The sequence below is a fragment of the Trematomus bernacchii genome, unplaced genomic scaffold (genome assembly GCF_902827165.1).
Source record: "Trematomus bernacchii unplaced genomic scaffold, fTreBer1.1, whole genome shotgun sequence".
In the NCBI taxonomy this organism is placed as follows: domain Eukaryota; kingdom Metazoa; phylum Chordata; class Actinopteri; order Perciformes; family Nototheniidae; genus Trematomus; species Trematomus bernacchii.
This window is the reverse complement of record NW_022988043.1, coordinates 25,689,515-25,706,304: the sequence shown is the minus strand read 5'-3', so window position 1 is coordinate 25,706,304 and position 16,790 is coordinate 25,689,515. Positions and strand designations below refer to the sequence as shown.

At 40.1% G+C, this 16,790-nt stretch overlaps 1 protein-coding gene across 1 annotated transcript in view; it reads left to right on the top strand.

Moving 5' to 3' along the window:
- LOC117472474 (whirlin-like) overlaps window positions 1-16,790 on the top strand; it is a 177,510-nt gene that overhangs the window by 80,544 nt on the left and 80,176 nt on the right. Inside the window, exons 2-3 of the mRNA XM_034117677.1 lie at window positions 183-359; window positions 11,736-11,861. Coding sequence (XP_033973568.1) covers window positions 183-359; window positions 11,736-11,861 — 303 coding nt within the window. The remainder of the gene's footprint in view (window positions 1-182; window positions 360-11,735; window positions 11,862-16,790) is intronic.

The window sequence follows — 16,790 nt, the reverse complement described above, 5'->3', positions numbered from 1 at the left end:
TATTGTATTGTATTGCATTGTGAATGTAAAGTCCATTCCTATTCAATAACAAACAATCTTTGTGGTACACATACTCATGCTACAGCGATCAAAAAACATTTTCCCAAAGGATTGCTGTGAAAGGGTCACTAGGTCTGCTGTATGTAGCACTTTCACAACCTTACCCTCTTTCTGTGATGCAGGTGCTCAAGGGATGCAAGAAACTGGCCATTACAGTGTGTTCCATGGGTCGGATCCCTGGGGGCTACATCACCAACCATGTGTACAGCTGGGTGGACCCTGAGGGCCGGAGCGTGTCCCCGCCCCCCGACAGCCACGAGGCCAACCAGAGGCCAGGACAGGGCATGGAAGAGAGGATGGTAAGAACAATGTGGGCATGTGTGTGATGCTGGTACGAGAGAGGAAGCGTCCAAGACACTTGTATTGGTGTGAGGCATTGACAATTTAAAATGAATTAAAAAAAAACACTAGAGTATATCACTGAATAAACTGTGTCCAGCTAAATTGACTTGCTCTATATAAGTGTTTTTTTATTATAACAAGGTTAAAATATTACCTTAATGCTTACTTGCTGTGAATTGTTATTTAATATTAAAATAGTAATCGTTAAGCACACAGGAATTACAAAACCCCCGTGGTGTAAAACGTAAATTAAAACAAAATACAATAAATGCAAATCCTTTTTTACCCATATTCAATTGAATACACTACAAAGACAAGATATGTAATGTTCCATCTGATAAACTTTATGTTTTTTTGCAAATATTCAGTTATTTTGAATGTGATGCCTGCAACACATTCCAGAAAAGCTGGGACAGAATGAGGTCAGGTTTTAATGCAGTGCTGCCTGAGGGGTCGAAGGTCACGGGCATTCAATGTTGCTTTCCGGCCTTAAGTGCAGGGATTTCTCCAAATGATCTGAATCTTTTGAGGACATTATGGACTGTAGATGATGAAATCCCTGGCAATTGTATGTTGATTCGTTGATGTGTTGATTCGTATGTTGATTCGTCATTCATCGTTGGTCGTAAACTGTTGGACTATTTGCTCACGCAGTTGTTCACAAAGTGGTGTGAACAACAACAACAATTTATCTGTATATGATGTATTCTTTATACATATTTTCTATCCTTATTTTATAAATCCTCCTCATCTGGACTCCTTTATGATTTTTAAATGCATGGGTTTCTTTGTTTATTATTATTATTACTACCATTTTATATATGTTTCTTATATTTTATATATTATTATTTTACATTTTATTTTATGTTTGCACTGTATTGTATGTTTTCCTATTTCATTAGGTTCCAAATGAGGATATTATATATTTTATTATGTTTTACATGTTATGAATCCCCCGTTTCCTATTTAAACATTGTTTATATTATTTTATTTATATTTTAGTTATTACTTTCCATTTTATTTTAAATGGATATTGGAGCCTCCCGCAGGGAAACACCCTGAAATCAGCCAACCCACTTACCAGGTCTTTTATTTTTAAACATCATCCGAGGCGTGTCCCATGTCTCACCTGCATCACCTCTCTAGACCTCGGCCTGGGTTTTAAACGCTTTTAGGGACACTTGGTTGACTTTATTTTAAGATATTTCGCCTCCCTGCGTACCTACTAACCTGTGTGTATTTTACATTTTACATATTTGTTTTATATTATACATATTTTTATTACTAGCACTAGTTTTTAAAAGCACTTTTATGTATTTATTTAAATTTTACCTGCATGCCGATTTTAAACAAAGTCAACCTCGGTCCTTTTAGCCAGATGTTTTTTAACCCACTTACCAGGTCTTTTACCAGATGCTGTGGGACGCAGCCTCGGACACTCCACCGGGGAAGCCCCCCTCGGGGGGGCAGGAGTACAGGTTTTAACCCCGCCGCATACGCTCTGTGCTGCAGCTGCTGCTCTCTTTTATCCCTTTTATTGCACTTTCTTATACATTTTTAACACAGACCAAACAGGGCTTTTATAAACTTGTATTGGTTTTACTACAGGAGTTTTTAAACAGGTTTTTAAACACAAAATATTGACCCGAGAGCCCGTGCACCACAACCCTAACCCTAACCAAGTCTTCACCCTAAAATTAAAGATTCCCCTCATGAGGACTTCCCTTATGTCCCCATATGGGACGTGAGTCCCCACACGTGACTTTATGTAAACAGATTTAGGTCCCCACAAGGATAGTAATGCTAGGTCACACACACACACACACACACACACACACACACACACACACACACACACACACACACACACACACACACACACACACACACACACACACACACACACACACACACACACACACACACACACACACACACACACCTTACACTCGCCCTTACCTTGATATTATGTTGTCACTTTATAACAGGTAAGTGGTTAGGGTTAGCATTCCCTGAGCCAGTTTGTGACAGTGTTTTCTGAGCATTCGTCAACTTTCCCAGTCTTTTGTTGCCCCTGTCCCACCTTTTTTGGAACGTGTTGCAGGCGTCAAATTCAAAATGAGTGAACATTTGCAAAAAACAGTTAATCAGTTTGAACATTACATATCTTGTCTTTGTAGTGTACTCAATTGAATATAGGTCGGAAAGGATTTGCAAATCATTGTATTCTGTTTTTATTTACGTTTTTCACAACCTCCCAACCTCATTGGAATTACAGTTTGTACAATTCACACTTTTAATGCAGCAGCAAAATGGGTAAAACTTAAAATGAAGAAAAATCGAAGAATATAATATATATATAGTATTTAAACACTCAATTGAATTAAACTGCAGTCGTAAATCAAGGATGCAGAATCCGTGCCCTTAGCATTAAGAAGTATAGCAAAATGCAGTGAGCATTAAGTAACCGGATAGTGCAATCATAACCAAAATCAGAAAGTTGAGTGGGAAACACAGGACACTTCTCACCATCAACAATATTCTGTTGTTGGATATAAGCCATCAGCCTGCATGTTTGGTGAATTGAAGAGTCTGTTATTATTTGGTACAGCAAATGCTAAATGGTTAATGACTGTTTATTTATATAGCGCTTTATCCAGACTTAACGACCCCTCAAGCGCTTTATGATTACAAGTCATCATTCGAACCTCATTCATACAGAGCAGTTTGCCACATCTCGAGGAAGCTAACATTCACACACCGTTGGCCGATCCATCAGCAGCAACTTGGGGTTAGTTATCTTGCCCAAGGACACATCGAAATGTTGACTGCAGGGGCTGGGACTGAACCCAAAACCTTCTGATTTAAAGAGGACCGCACTACCCCAAAGCCACAGTCGCCCCATGATTACATTTCTAATTAGCCAGCTTGCTAACAATGGTGATTATCCTTTCCTGTTGCATTTCACGCACTATAGTTAGTTGCTGGTGGGACCCCCTTTCAGGAGATTGAAGGCAACAGGAACAACACAAGCACAATGATCCAACAATGACTAGGACAGAGAGCTAAAATTGGAAAGTGTAGCTTCACAGGAGAGGAGAAGGAGACTGGCATAGCTGCTCTGGATGAGGGAGGAGGATCTCAGCCACACTCAGCTAACTGGACATGCTCTCTGGTGTCTGAATGCCGTGGCGGGACCACCAACAGACACTGGATCATGCAGGGTCAGTCGCATCTGAGCAGGGGGAACAGAACTCTGCCTCAGCTAAGCAGGGGGGGAGTGTCGACGAATCGAGAACTGGACAAGGGAAAAATAATTACCCGGAACGTAAGTTGACAGAAGGGAACAGTTCTCATGGCTGGCAAGGATGTGTTGCCATGAAGCCTGAGAGTCTTGCAGGAGCAATCGAAGACCTACTAAGGCCAAGTGAGTTCACAGGAATGCTTCGGGGCTAGAGTCATCTCAGGACAGGAGTGATGCAGACTAGATGGGGACGGATACAACTAAAAAGACCGGGACAGACAATAGAAACTGTCAGGAGAACAGAAAAACTGATTTGCTGGAACTACCTGACAAGGCTCATTCAGAGGAGGTGTGTACATTAGGGGTGTTGAAATTAATCGTTTCTACGATGCATCGCGATGCGGACGATTCTGCATCGATGCAGTGACAGAAGATAATCGATTATAGCGTAGTAACGTTGCTTCCTGATTTTACGGCCGCGGCTTTACTATAACGTTTTTTTTTCTGTCACTTTAATATCAAATCGGTCGGTGACGCAGAGATCAGGGAACAGACTGACAACGGCACAGCGGCACAGCAACACCAAACACGGAGCAGTCTGCTTTATCCACCAACACAAGAACACCAGTCCAGAACCAACAGCAGAAGGACCCGCTCTGAATCAGTCCCTGTCGCTGCGGCTCAGAGACACAAGGATTTATGTTTTTCAAAAATAATCGCTTTACAATCATGTCAGGTTTTTGGTGGATTTAGTTAAGTCTTCGATTGCAGAGTATGAATGTCCTCTTGCTATTTTCAGACGATACGTGTGTAAAGTTTGTGAAGGCAGGAGGGAAAAAGCTTCCGCGATCACCGTCTCCTCTGTTCCTCCAAACCCCGCCCCCTCCCTGAAAATAATGAGTGACAGGCTGATAGTGGCCCGATAGAAACGTTATTATTCACTTAATCACTGATTGAGATATAATGAAGCTAACTTAATCTCATACATTCATGGGATTTATGTAACAGTAAGACAGAGAATAAGTGTGCACCCACATGCAGTATTTTTGTTTTTATATGCTATTGTAAATACTCCTGTTGTCTGCTGTGTTCAGACTCAAGTCCTGTGTGTGATGCCACATTCAGGACATTCAGTGTCCTTTTTTTAACAGAAGACCGTTGCTAGAAGCTGCAGCTAGACTGCAGAAGCATTAGTTTTTTGTTTTTGAGGATGGAACAATTTCACACACAGATACTGTATAGGGATGCTAGAGCTATGCAATTGATTTATTTTGGTTTATAAATTAATGTCAAGACATTTATGTTATTAATTTCTGAAGCACTTTCTAAATAATAAAAAGGGAGTTCATATTTACTGCATGTATGCATTGATGAAAAAGAAGCCATGTGCAGTAATATAGAAAATGGAGGATGCAACGCATTGGTATGAATCGTGATGCATCGGGATATCGAATCGAATCGAATCGGTGACAGGATAATCGTAATTGAATCGAATCGTGAGACCAGTTAAGATGCACAGCCCTAGTGTACATGCACTGGGAGTAGGGACGGACTAACAATTCTAATGGAGAGGAGGTGTGTTTATGAAAAAAGGCAACATGGGAACACCAACTGAACAACATACAAAGAGCTAACAACAGACATGACACAGGGTGAGAATACTTTTTAAAAAATAACAGGAATCAGACCAACCCAAAAACTACAACCAAGCCACCAATGGAAGACTTCAAATTTGAGACACAGCAACTTCTTTTGAGGCTGAAGGAAAATGTACTATTTGCTTGACATTTTGTTATATCTGTAATATTTCAAACATATTATCATTTAGGATGATATTATTGGTAGTTTTCTTCCCGCTGATGTCTGTCAGAAGTCAGTTCAGTACTGTAGTAATATTCTCATTGTGACATTTGGTGTTGTGACTATCCTTAAAGTGGACCTATCATGCTATATTATAATAATATAGTGTAGGACCATACCTATATAAGGCATATTTATACTTTTCTTTTTTCAAAATACCAAACAGATCATGCATTTTAGCCATGCCTCATTTCACTCAATTTGCACTTTTGTACCCCTGTTTTTGCAAGGGCTGATTCTGTGAGAACAGCACCACCTACAGGCCTGGCATATGTACTACAGCGTCTCCAGCACTTTCGAACGGCAATGGCCGTGGCTGTCTCCTCCTGATTGGTGGAGTTGGCCCAATAGCCGTAGCGCCACTTTCCTGACGTCAGTAAAGTGTTCAAATCTGGATCAGTTTTTATCAGATCCGTTGCAGCCCCTTTTTTTAGAGATTTGGGTATGGAGGAAAATAGAGAGGGTTGTGTTTTCTGACACTTGGTGAGTTCCCTGGAACACCGGGGACACATATTCATGTATAAAAGACGTACACAAGTGCATTTTGCATGATAGGTCCCCTTTAAGTCTACTCTCCGCTCAGGATCAATGGCCCTCTGAATTAGGCCTATTTATTGGCTATTAAAGCTTAAGGTGTAACTGATGATGTCCCATCACGAGGGTAGGATGCATCCAAACATCCTACAGCAGCTCCACAGCCTTCCTGATGCATAAAAAGCTCCATGCAGAGGAGCTGCTGCCTGCAAATGCAACCCTGTCTCCTAAAAATTACGTTCGCACAGAACTAAACTGCATTCTCAATTACGTTTAGCTAGAAACGTATTTTCTCCCATGTTACGTTTGTTATGAACTTATCTCAAATACGGTTATTTTCTACATATCTTTGCCATTTATTGTCTTGCTTATAATAATGATAATAGTCATTTATAAATATCATTTTAGAGCACACATTTGAAATCGACGATCAGGCTCGATATATGGTTAAATTAAAATCAGTAGGCGAGGGTGTAATTTCAACACAGTCTCAAAGGCAATGTGAGCGTCCATTCCCATTGGATAACGGAGGATTTTACACCCGGAAGTAAGTATTCTCTTTACTGTCGTTTGATTTTACAGTGATATCTGCACTACTCATCAACTCAAAAACACCAGATTATCCTTGTTAATTACACAACATTGATTGGTTTAAATTGTGTACAATACTTTTGTATTTTTCCCCTTCGATTCGGAGAAACAAATATTTTTTCGGAGTTTAGGATGGCAGAAGACACTACACTACCCAGAATCCTCAGCTATCGTTTGGGACTACACCATGTGCTTTGCTTGACAAACCCCGTGATTAGTCTTCAAGCTCTGTGATTGGATGTTGGAGTGGCAGTGCGCGAAGTTTACACCGAGCGTCAAACAGCAGTTTGAAATGGAATGAAACCCATCGACGGCACACTATCCAAAACAGGAATCGAACGTGTACAACAGTGCAACACAATACAACAGATACACAGAAAAAATTGTGCAAGTAAATACAAAAATAAAAATAGTAAAATAGTAAAGAGTGAAATAGTGCAATAAGAGTCTATATACAAGTGATTGGAATATGATATATTAGATAAATAATTTCTAAGTAGCAGCCAGATGAATGTTATGGATGTTGTTTCAAAGTTCAGGTGTTTAATAGTCTTATGGCCTGTGGGATGAAACTGTCCCTGAGTCTGGTGGTTTTAGTCCGGATGCTGCGGTACCGCCTGCCAGACGGCAGCAGACAGAACAGTTTGTGGCTGGGGTGATGGGGGTCTTTTATAATCCTGAGGGCTTTCTTTAAGGTTAACCTGGTATTTTTACTCCACTACATTTATTTTAGTTACTTTGCAGATTCTGATTAATGATGTGAAATATAAACAACCCTTAAATCAGACTTTAGTTACACCTGAGTCAAATTCAGGGAAAGGTGAGATATTTGATAGAGATAAAGACTAAACATTTATCTGCAGATCTCTATAAAGTATATTCATTACTCGTTATTCTCTACTAATAGTTAATTAAAAACTGTATATAATGGCTATTTTGCACATCCCTTTCAAGATTTCATGATTTTCTAAGGTTTATTGACATGTCATATACACAACTACGGTGTAGTTATGCAATGAATGAAAAACTTGGGTCGCAGGTTCCTCAACAGTGCATTACAAGACATCTATCAATATGTGTGTATACCTCCACCATTAAACTGTCAAATTCTGCACATTTCTTATACTATCTACATACATAAGAGTATAATTAATGTATATAATATCAGTTAAAATAAGTGCTTCAACATAGTTAACATTGCAGGAAAGCAATATATTAGACGTTAAGTACTTTGTCAGGCTTAATATTTATCTGTAGATAGATACCCCCAAAGCTGTTTTCTTATTTAAAAGAAGACCTTAACCTAAAGCATTCTTTAATGTGTTAATAAAGGTTAATTAGTTTGTCTGTTTTGCACATCCTCATATTAATATCTTTATACATCCGGCACTAAACAGTTTTATTGTAGAGATCACTTACAGTATCTTCTTGATTTTTTATATTCTATATTTCTATCATTGACCTTCTACTTTCCCCCTATGAAAGTATGTACTCTTAATATTTTTTTCATCAAATAACATTATTCAACAAAAATAACATTATTCAACAAAAATAATTAAATAACGTGCTTTAACCACTAGGCGGTGCACACAAGGTACACACAGCATACTAATAATAACTTTGTATTATTAGTGTAGGACATTTATGTATGTATAACATCTGAAGATGTGTAGTTTTATTCATGTTTTTACATAATTTTACAGGATATTGCTATACTATTTCTCATGTTTTACTTCTACACATTAATATCTGATTTGTAAAACATCACAGACAGAAAGGTATATCCGTCATTTAATGGTAAGCTATTGAAATTGTGATTCCATAGATGTGTCTCCCATCACCCAAAACCCCTGACTATTCTCTCAACTCAGTATTTACATTACACAATATCTTTAAAAACTACAAGTCCCTTTCTATCAGCTGTGCACCGTTATGGTGTAAATATAACCTATCTACCAATTGGATCAAATATAAAAGTCAGCCGAATTAGTATTGATACTGCAAGGAGACGTATTTTGTGAAAATAAATGTAAGATATTGTGTAATTGTTGATATATTTATGATCCACGTCACGTATTCAGTTTCGGCGGCACTTCTTCCTGTTTGTCCAGAAGTCTTCTCATCAGGCTCTATAAATAAAGAACTACGGCAGATGTGTAATATATAATGCAGCCGAACCGTGTATTACAATGCCGTTATGTGATGACTTCCAAAGAGAAAAGCAAGCACACTTGGAATAAAGTATTATTTTATTTTTAAATGTTTTCGGATTTCACATCGCATAGACACCATCTCCCAACGTGCATTGCGGCTAAAACATCCAATCAGCGAGCTGAGGATCTTTCCTACATCTGTTTCCGGTATTGTTCCTGTAATGAGAGTTCACATTTATGCTACATTGAAGGGTGGAATTGACTACACATCTTCAGAAACATAATTTGCTTCAGATATAACTCATAGCAATATTGTAACCATTAAGAAAAGCCAACTGCATTAAAAACCCAGTTAACAAACACTAGGTAAAGTATTTTTCCTTCAGTAATGAAGATGTAATTCCAATGTAGACACACCTGGGGTCGCTGTTCAGTCTGTTACGCTGAGCCATGCATTGTCTGGAACGTAAAAGGGACGAAGAAGACAAAGTGAAGTGACGTACTTCCGGTTCCACATGAAAACATTCCCAGTGCAAAAACAAATCGCTAAATAAAAAGATAAAACACTGGCATGTAATTTACGTTAGAATAAATAGAATGGTTTTGAATAATAGATGAGAGTAAAATCAACGTCACTTTATAGCCCCGCCCACTTTTGGGGAAACCAACGCTGTCATTTGAACGGCGATCAAGCCTGAAGCCACAGAGCTCTTCTGTTACTGTCCTTTCTTACAGAAACACGTAACTCTGGATTTGTTTTAATGTTTGAGGTGCAATAAACAACACAGCAGCTTTTTGGCATGTTAAAACTATTATTTTCTGCCTCGCTCATGAGAGTAACAGCTGGCGAAATTACAGCCTCGCCTACTGATTTTAATTTAAAGGGGACCTATCATGCAAAATGCACTTTTGTACGTCTTTTATACATGAATATGTGTCCCCGGTGTTCCAGGGAACTCACCAAGTGTCAGAAAACAGAACCCTCTCTATTTTCCTCCATACCCAAATCTCTAAAAAAGGGGCTGCAACGGATCTGATACAGACTGATCCAGATTTGAACACTTCACTGACGTCAGTAAAGTGGCGCTACGGCTATTGGGCCAACTCTCCACCAATGAGGGGAATGTGGGGTTGGGCCACGGCCGGCCATTGCCGCTCGAAAGCGCTGGAGACGCTGTAGTACATATGCCAGGCCTGTAAGTGGCGCTGTAGTCTGCCACAAAAGCAGCGAAGAAGACTTCCCGCCCATAGTTGCCATGGTTACCCTTCTGTTTATTCTCCGCTGTGGCTTTTTTTCTCCCTCCCCGAGGCAACCGTTTGCTCCTGCTGCTTTAATTCAATGCAATCCCTCCCCGTCGAGGCAAGCACTGTAATTCTCTCCGGTTAGTCCACCAGCAGATGACAAACACCCACCTCTCCGCCTCTTCCAAGGAACGAGGGGACCGTGCGGCAGAGTTTCAGTTAGGTTTTCTTTCGCCGGTCAAGATGTCCGTTAAAGTTTAAATCTTCCGGACAAAATTAGAAAAGTGCCGGTCAAAGGTCTTCTTTGTTATTTATTGAGCTTTAAAACAAATGAATAACGACTCTATAGGCCTATAATAATATAATAAAACACGGACGACGGAGATCTTTTTTTCTCCCCCTCTTGACTTGATCAGAGCACGGCTCCCCTCTCCTACAGGGGGGCGTGGTCAGCTGCAGCTCACAGAATCAGCCCCGTAGACAGCAAACAGCACATAGAGCGAAATGAGGCATGGCTAAAATGCATGATCTGTTTGGTATTTTGAAAACAGAAACGTATAAATATACCTTATATAGGTATGGCCCTACAATATATCATTTAAATATAGCATGATAGGTCCACTTTAACCATATATCGAGCCCGATCGTCGATTTCAAATGTGTGCTCTAAAATGATATTTATAAATGACTATTATCATTATTATAAGCAAGACAATAAATGGCAAAGATATGTAGAAAATAAACGTATTTAAGATACGTTCATAACAAACGTAACATGGGAGAAAATATGTTTCTAGAAGATATGTAGAAAATAAACGTATTTAAGATACGTTCATAACAAACGTAACGTGGGAGAAAATACGTTTCTAGCTAAACGTAATTGAGAATGCATTGAGAATTTAGTTCTGTGGGAACGTCATTTTTAGGAGACAGGGTTGGCCAATGCAGCTCTGCAGATTTTGAATGGGCTCAGTTAATGTGTGATTGATCCAAAAGCTCAGGAGCTGATTTACAACTGATGTATTAAATGTTGGTACAGCAGGCTAGCAGGAGGATATTTACACAAACTGCTTATATTTTCATATTTTCAGATAAGCTTATGTGACCTGTAGGAGAGACATGCCACCTGTTGGAATTTTCATGAATTTCTAGAGCAAATAAATACAGTGGCATAGTTGTGTTTATTTGTTATACAAGTCTAAATGCTCCTAAGGCAAATGAAAAAAAATGCTTACAGTTAGTAAAATATTTGCTCTGGGTTGTTTTATGTCATGTTTTTCTTGTGAGTGGACTGTTGGCAAAACATTTATTTTTTCTGTGCAGTGTATTTGACTTGAAGCTGCACTAATTAATATGCTCTATATGACCAGATAATAAAATGATGTGTGTGTATTGTGCACGGTACATTTCTTTGAAATCACCCTCAGGTGAAAGTGACGTACAGCCCCCCTTTGCTTTGTTTGCTACAAAATTATTTATAAATACAAATGTGTGCCCTTGAAGTAAATCTACATTTCTGTCCAAAAATGTATCAATTATTTGGCAAATACGTCCTTTTTCGGCCAAAAATATCAATCAGTCTCTGATTCCAGCTTCTAAATGGTGATAACATTGTTAAGGCACATAACCACAGCTAACTATTAAGAAGTCTTCCATTCCACATTGTTGCACCGTTTTTACACTTGGTAATCGTCCTGTCTCCTTTCCAGTGTAACCTAAACATGGACGATGGTCGCTCTCTGGGCCTAATGATCAGAGGTGGAGCAGAGTATGGACTGGGGATCTACATCACTGGAGTGGACCCTGGATCTGCTGCAGATGCCTGTGCCCTAAAGGTACCCTAACTAAACCCTTCTTGATAGCATTGCTATATTTCAACGTTAAACCTGTCCCTCAAATGAGAATTCATGATCTTTGAGATGCTTGCAAAAAACGTATTTGTATGTTTTAAACACAATACAATGTTTTGAAGTGGCATGTGCTTCCTTGTATATATTCTCATAGAGGGAAATCTGTTTTTCAGTTGCTCTCAGTGTACTTACTCACAGTTTACAAGAGGATATACAGCTACAACAAGGAAACCAACTTTAAAAGGTCTCCTATCATGCAAAATGCACTTTTTGATGTCTTTTTTACATAAATATGTGTACAGAAGATAAACCAGGCTGTGTACAGGAGAGCTGTACAGGGATCCCGCGACATGCATCTCCTGCAAGTCCAAAAAAAGCCTTCAGCTACTCCATCTCAAATCCCACCAAAACTGACCCGTCGTGCAGAAAACTGTATAGACTATATGTCGTTCGTCAGATGTTCCTCCCTGGTTAATCTAATTGGAAAGGAACACCTGAAAACTAAATAAATAAACAAAAAGAGAAAAAGCACCAGAGAGCAAAACATTGGCTGCCATCTTAGTGACAATATTTAATATCAGGCATTCAGGTATTAACAAGATTTTGTTAGGATTCTTGACTCAATAGTATGAGGACTCAAATGCACAACCCAGAGACAAAAAAGGTTTGAAGAAAAATAATCTTTACTTTGCAAAAACAAAATCACTCTTCCAGAGGATATAACAAACTGTCAAAAGTAAAGCGCTCACAATGGAGGATAAAAGGCAAAACACTGAGTCCTTTAAATTATGGCTTGGATCTGGCTTCATCGAACGAACGAACAATACGAACCGACAACTAACAAGGGGAGACAGGACAATATATACATGAGGTAAGTGGGCACAGGTGGAAACAATCAGGGGCGGGGCAGACACTGACGATGGCGGGAAAAATAACCAAGGCAGGAAGTAAAGGGACCTGGAATGAGACAAGGTGAGTACAAAATAAAACAGGAAGTGGAACATAAACTAAACTAACATGAACATGACAATCACAAACATGACACAACTTAACATAATTGACGGGACACTACAGATTTGTACCAAATGTATGGCATTTTTTTAAATGAGAAATGACTTCTAATTGAAAATGTACTTGATATATGATTATCCATCCCATTCAACATCGCGTCAAAGCTATTCACTGTGTGCACAATTATTAGGCAAGTGAGTATTTAGACTTTTTAGAACTTGAATGCGTATTAGATTTAAGGATATCAGGTGATCGGTATTTGTGTAATGAGGGAGGGAAGGAGATCAACACCCTATATCAAGGTGTGCAGAATTATTAGGCAGCTTTTTTTTTTAAAGTCAAACATTTTAAAAGTCTTTCAGAGGGATGCAGCACTCTTGAAACTGCTAAGATATTGGGGCATGATCACAGAACCAACAAATGTTTTGTTGCTAATAGTCAACAGGGTGGCAAGAAATGTGTTGAGAAAAAAAGACGCAAATGAACTGCCAAAGATCTGAGAAGAATCAAACGTGAAGCCACAAGGAAGCCATTATCGTCCAGGGCTGTCATATTCCAGAACTGTGACCTACCTGAGGGCCCAGAAGTCTCAGGTGTCAGAGACATGGCATAGGGAAGGAAGGCTGAAACCACCACTGAACAAGACACATGAGTTAAAACGTCAAGACTGGGCCAAGAAAGGTTTTCTGGACTGATGGTGACTCTTGACGGACCAGATGGATGGGCCCGTGGCTGAATCAGTAACAAGCACAGAGCTCCACTTCAACTCAGACACCAGCAAGGTGGAGGTGGGGTTCTGGTATGGGCTGGTATTATTAAGGAGGAGCTAGTTGGACCTTTTCAGGTTGAAGATGGACTCAAAATCAACTCCCAAATCTACTGCCAGTTTTTACAAGACACTTTCTTCCATCAGTGGAACAGGAAAAGGCCTGCATCTTTCAGGAAGACCATGATTTTATGAAGGACAATGCTCCATCACATGCTTCAAAGTACTCCACTGTGTGGTTAACCAGTAAGGGCCTTAAAGAGGAACGAATAATGACATGGCCCCCTTCCTCATCTGACCTTAACCCTTCCTCACCTGACCTTAACCCTTCCTCACCTGACCTTAACCTTTCCTCACCTGACCTTAACCCTTCCTCACCTGACCTTAACCCTTCCTCACCTGACCTTAACCCTTCCTCACCTGACCTTAACCCTTCCTCACCTGACCTTAACCCTTCCTCACCTGACCTTAACCCTTCCTCACCTTACCTAAACCTTTCCTCACCTGACCTTAACCCTTCCTCACCTGACCTTAACCCTTCCTCACCTGACCTTAACCCTTCCTCACCTTACCTAAACCCTTCCTCACCTGATCTTAACCCTTCCTCACATGACCTAAACCCTTCCTCACCTGACCTAAACCCTTCCTCATCTGACCTTAACCCTTCCTCACCTGACCTTAACCTTTCCTCATCTGACCTTAACCCTTCCTCATCTGACCTAAACCCTTCCTCATCTGACCTTAACCCTTCCTCATCTGACCTAAACCCTTCCTCATCTGACCTAAACCCTTCCTCACCGGACCTAAACCCTTCCTCGCCAGACCTTAACCCTTCCTCATCTGACCTAAACCCTTCCTCATCTGACCTTAACCCTTCCTCATCTGACCTTAACCCTTCCTCATCTGACCTTAACCTTTCCTCACCTGACCTTAACCCTTCCTCATCTGACCTAAACCCTTCCTCATCTGACCTTAACCCTTCCTCATCTGACCTTAACCCTTCCTCACCTGACCTAAACCCTTCCTCGCCAGACCTTAACCCTATAGAGAACTAGTGGGCTCTTCTTAAAGGGAGATTTCCGGTGAAGGAAGTCAGTACAGCTCTCTGAACAGAGTCTGGGAGGCTGTGGTTGATCGTCAACAGATCAAGAAACTGACAGACTCCATTAATTGCCTGGTATTTTTTCTCCTTCCGTCCTTTTTAAACTGTGTGTGAGCGGAGGCGCTCATAGTGTTTTTTTGTGGGAAGATGTTTGTTTTCCTTTAGTTGTATAATAATTGTGCACACATAGATTTTCTCCTAAAAAAGCCAGAACATCACTTTTACTTTCTTAAATATTCAGGTTTGAGGTTCATTAACATTTTGGATTGACCGAGAACACAGTAGTTGTTCAATAATTAAAATAATCCTCAAACAATGCAACTTGCCTAATAATTGTGCACACAGTGTATTACTGCTGTGTTGTAATGTAGTTGTTAGTACAGACTCATTTGGAAACCATGCACTACACCGCTACATTACACACAATTAGATAAAACTAAAATAAGACTTGATTGTCATGTGAGATAGATGACTCAAGAAATAGTAAAATACTATATTACAGTTCAACAGCAATGTGAAAACGTATTGGTTTTCTATCAGAACACCCTGAAACTTTAACAAACACTCTTTAAATCTTATTCATGGATTTAATGAGTTGTTGATGTGAATATTTCTGCCACCATTCCAGCTGTCACCCCTAACATCTGCTGCCTCATTCTGTGTAACCACCTGCTTCCATTACACTGTTGAACCTGTTATGGCGCATTTCCACTACAGCGCGGAGCACGGTTTAAGAGGGCTGTGACGTCAGCGGCCCGTTTTTGGTTGCGTTTCCACTTGGCCTAGTACCGGCCGGCGGGTCCTAATTCACAGTTTTTCTGGACGGCAGGCGAAAAACCTTTTAAAATGCGTGTTTTCTAAATGGAGATTGGCTAAGCTAACGCAGTATATGCTCCAACCGTCCACACTCACAACAACGGCCTATACAGACATAAATAAAGCAGCGACTGTATTCGCCATGACACAGGCAGTCTGTGGTTTGTACTTGTTTAACTTTTGTCTAGTTTCTGAACATATATGAGGAGCTGTGAGCTCTGAGTGCTAACAGCTAACGGCTGTGTTGTTTTTCTGGGGTTCTCATTGAAGATGACGTCACGGCTCCGCCTACACTGCGTTACTATAGATACTACCCCAGTTCCTAAACTGTAATGGAAATGCGCCATAAAGTGAGCCAGTCCTAACGAGGCCTAGCCATACCGAGCGAGGCCGTGCGAGGCCGTGTAGTGGAAATGCGCCATTAGTAACATATGCTACCTGCCTTACAGCCTCAGCCAGGGAGTTGAGTTCACTGCCATGACAGGTCTACAAAATGCTTTATCATGCTAAATCTCTGCTGTGTGCTTTCAGGTCAGCTTTCTGCCTCAACAAGCAGGCCACTCTCTGTGCTATTTTTCAACCTGCCTCAGGCAACAACAACAAAAGCCAGTGTTTCCTACCTGTAAACAATGTGGATGAAACCTTAATATGGCTTTCATGATAATACCACACGGTGTCCTACTTCTGGATACAAATAAATCATCAAACTCATGGCTTGATTTCTTAGTATTCTGAACAAATTGGGACACGTGGGAAAAATAGCCTTACTCAGAAAAAATGAGTTTAAAAGAACAGAGGTTTAAATGCTTTCTTCAAAATGTTGTCCCTTGAAAGTATGACATGTCTCAGAGAGAGATGAAGAGGTACTTTTTTTTACCACGGAGGATTGATCGGTCATGCTGCAGAACCGGAAGCTTTTAACATTCTACAAAGTGTGAGAGCAGGAAAGAGAAAGAACAGATCGGGGGCATATAGCACAAACAAATTAAAATCTTTGGTGATGATGGTGCTACAGTAGATGACATTTAATTATTTAAATTCTTCCTCAGGGGAACATTTTTGTACCAAATGTATGGTGATACATCCAAAGTTGAGATATTTCCCATATGTGTATGTGTGCATGTGTGTGCACATGGGTGTGTTTATCAGGGAGTATCAGAGTCACCCTGCCATTCTTGGAAAACCTGCATTGTCTCCTTGTCTGTGTTGTGGCAGTATG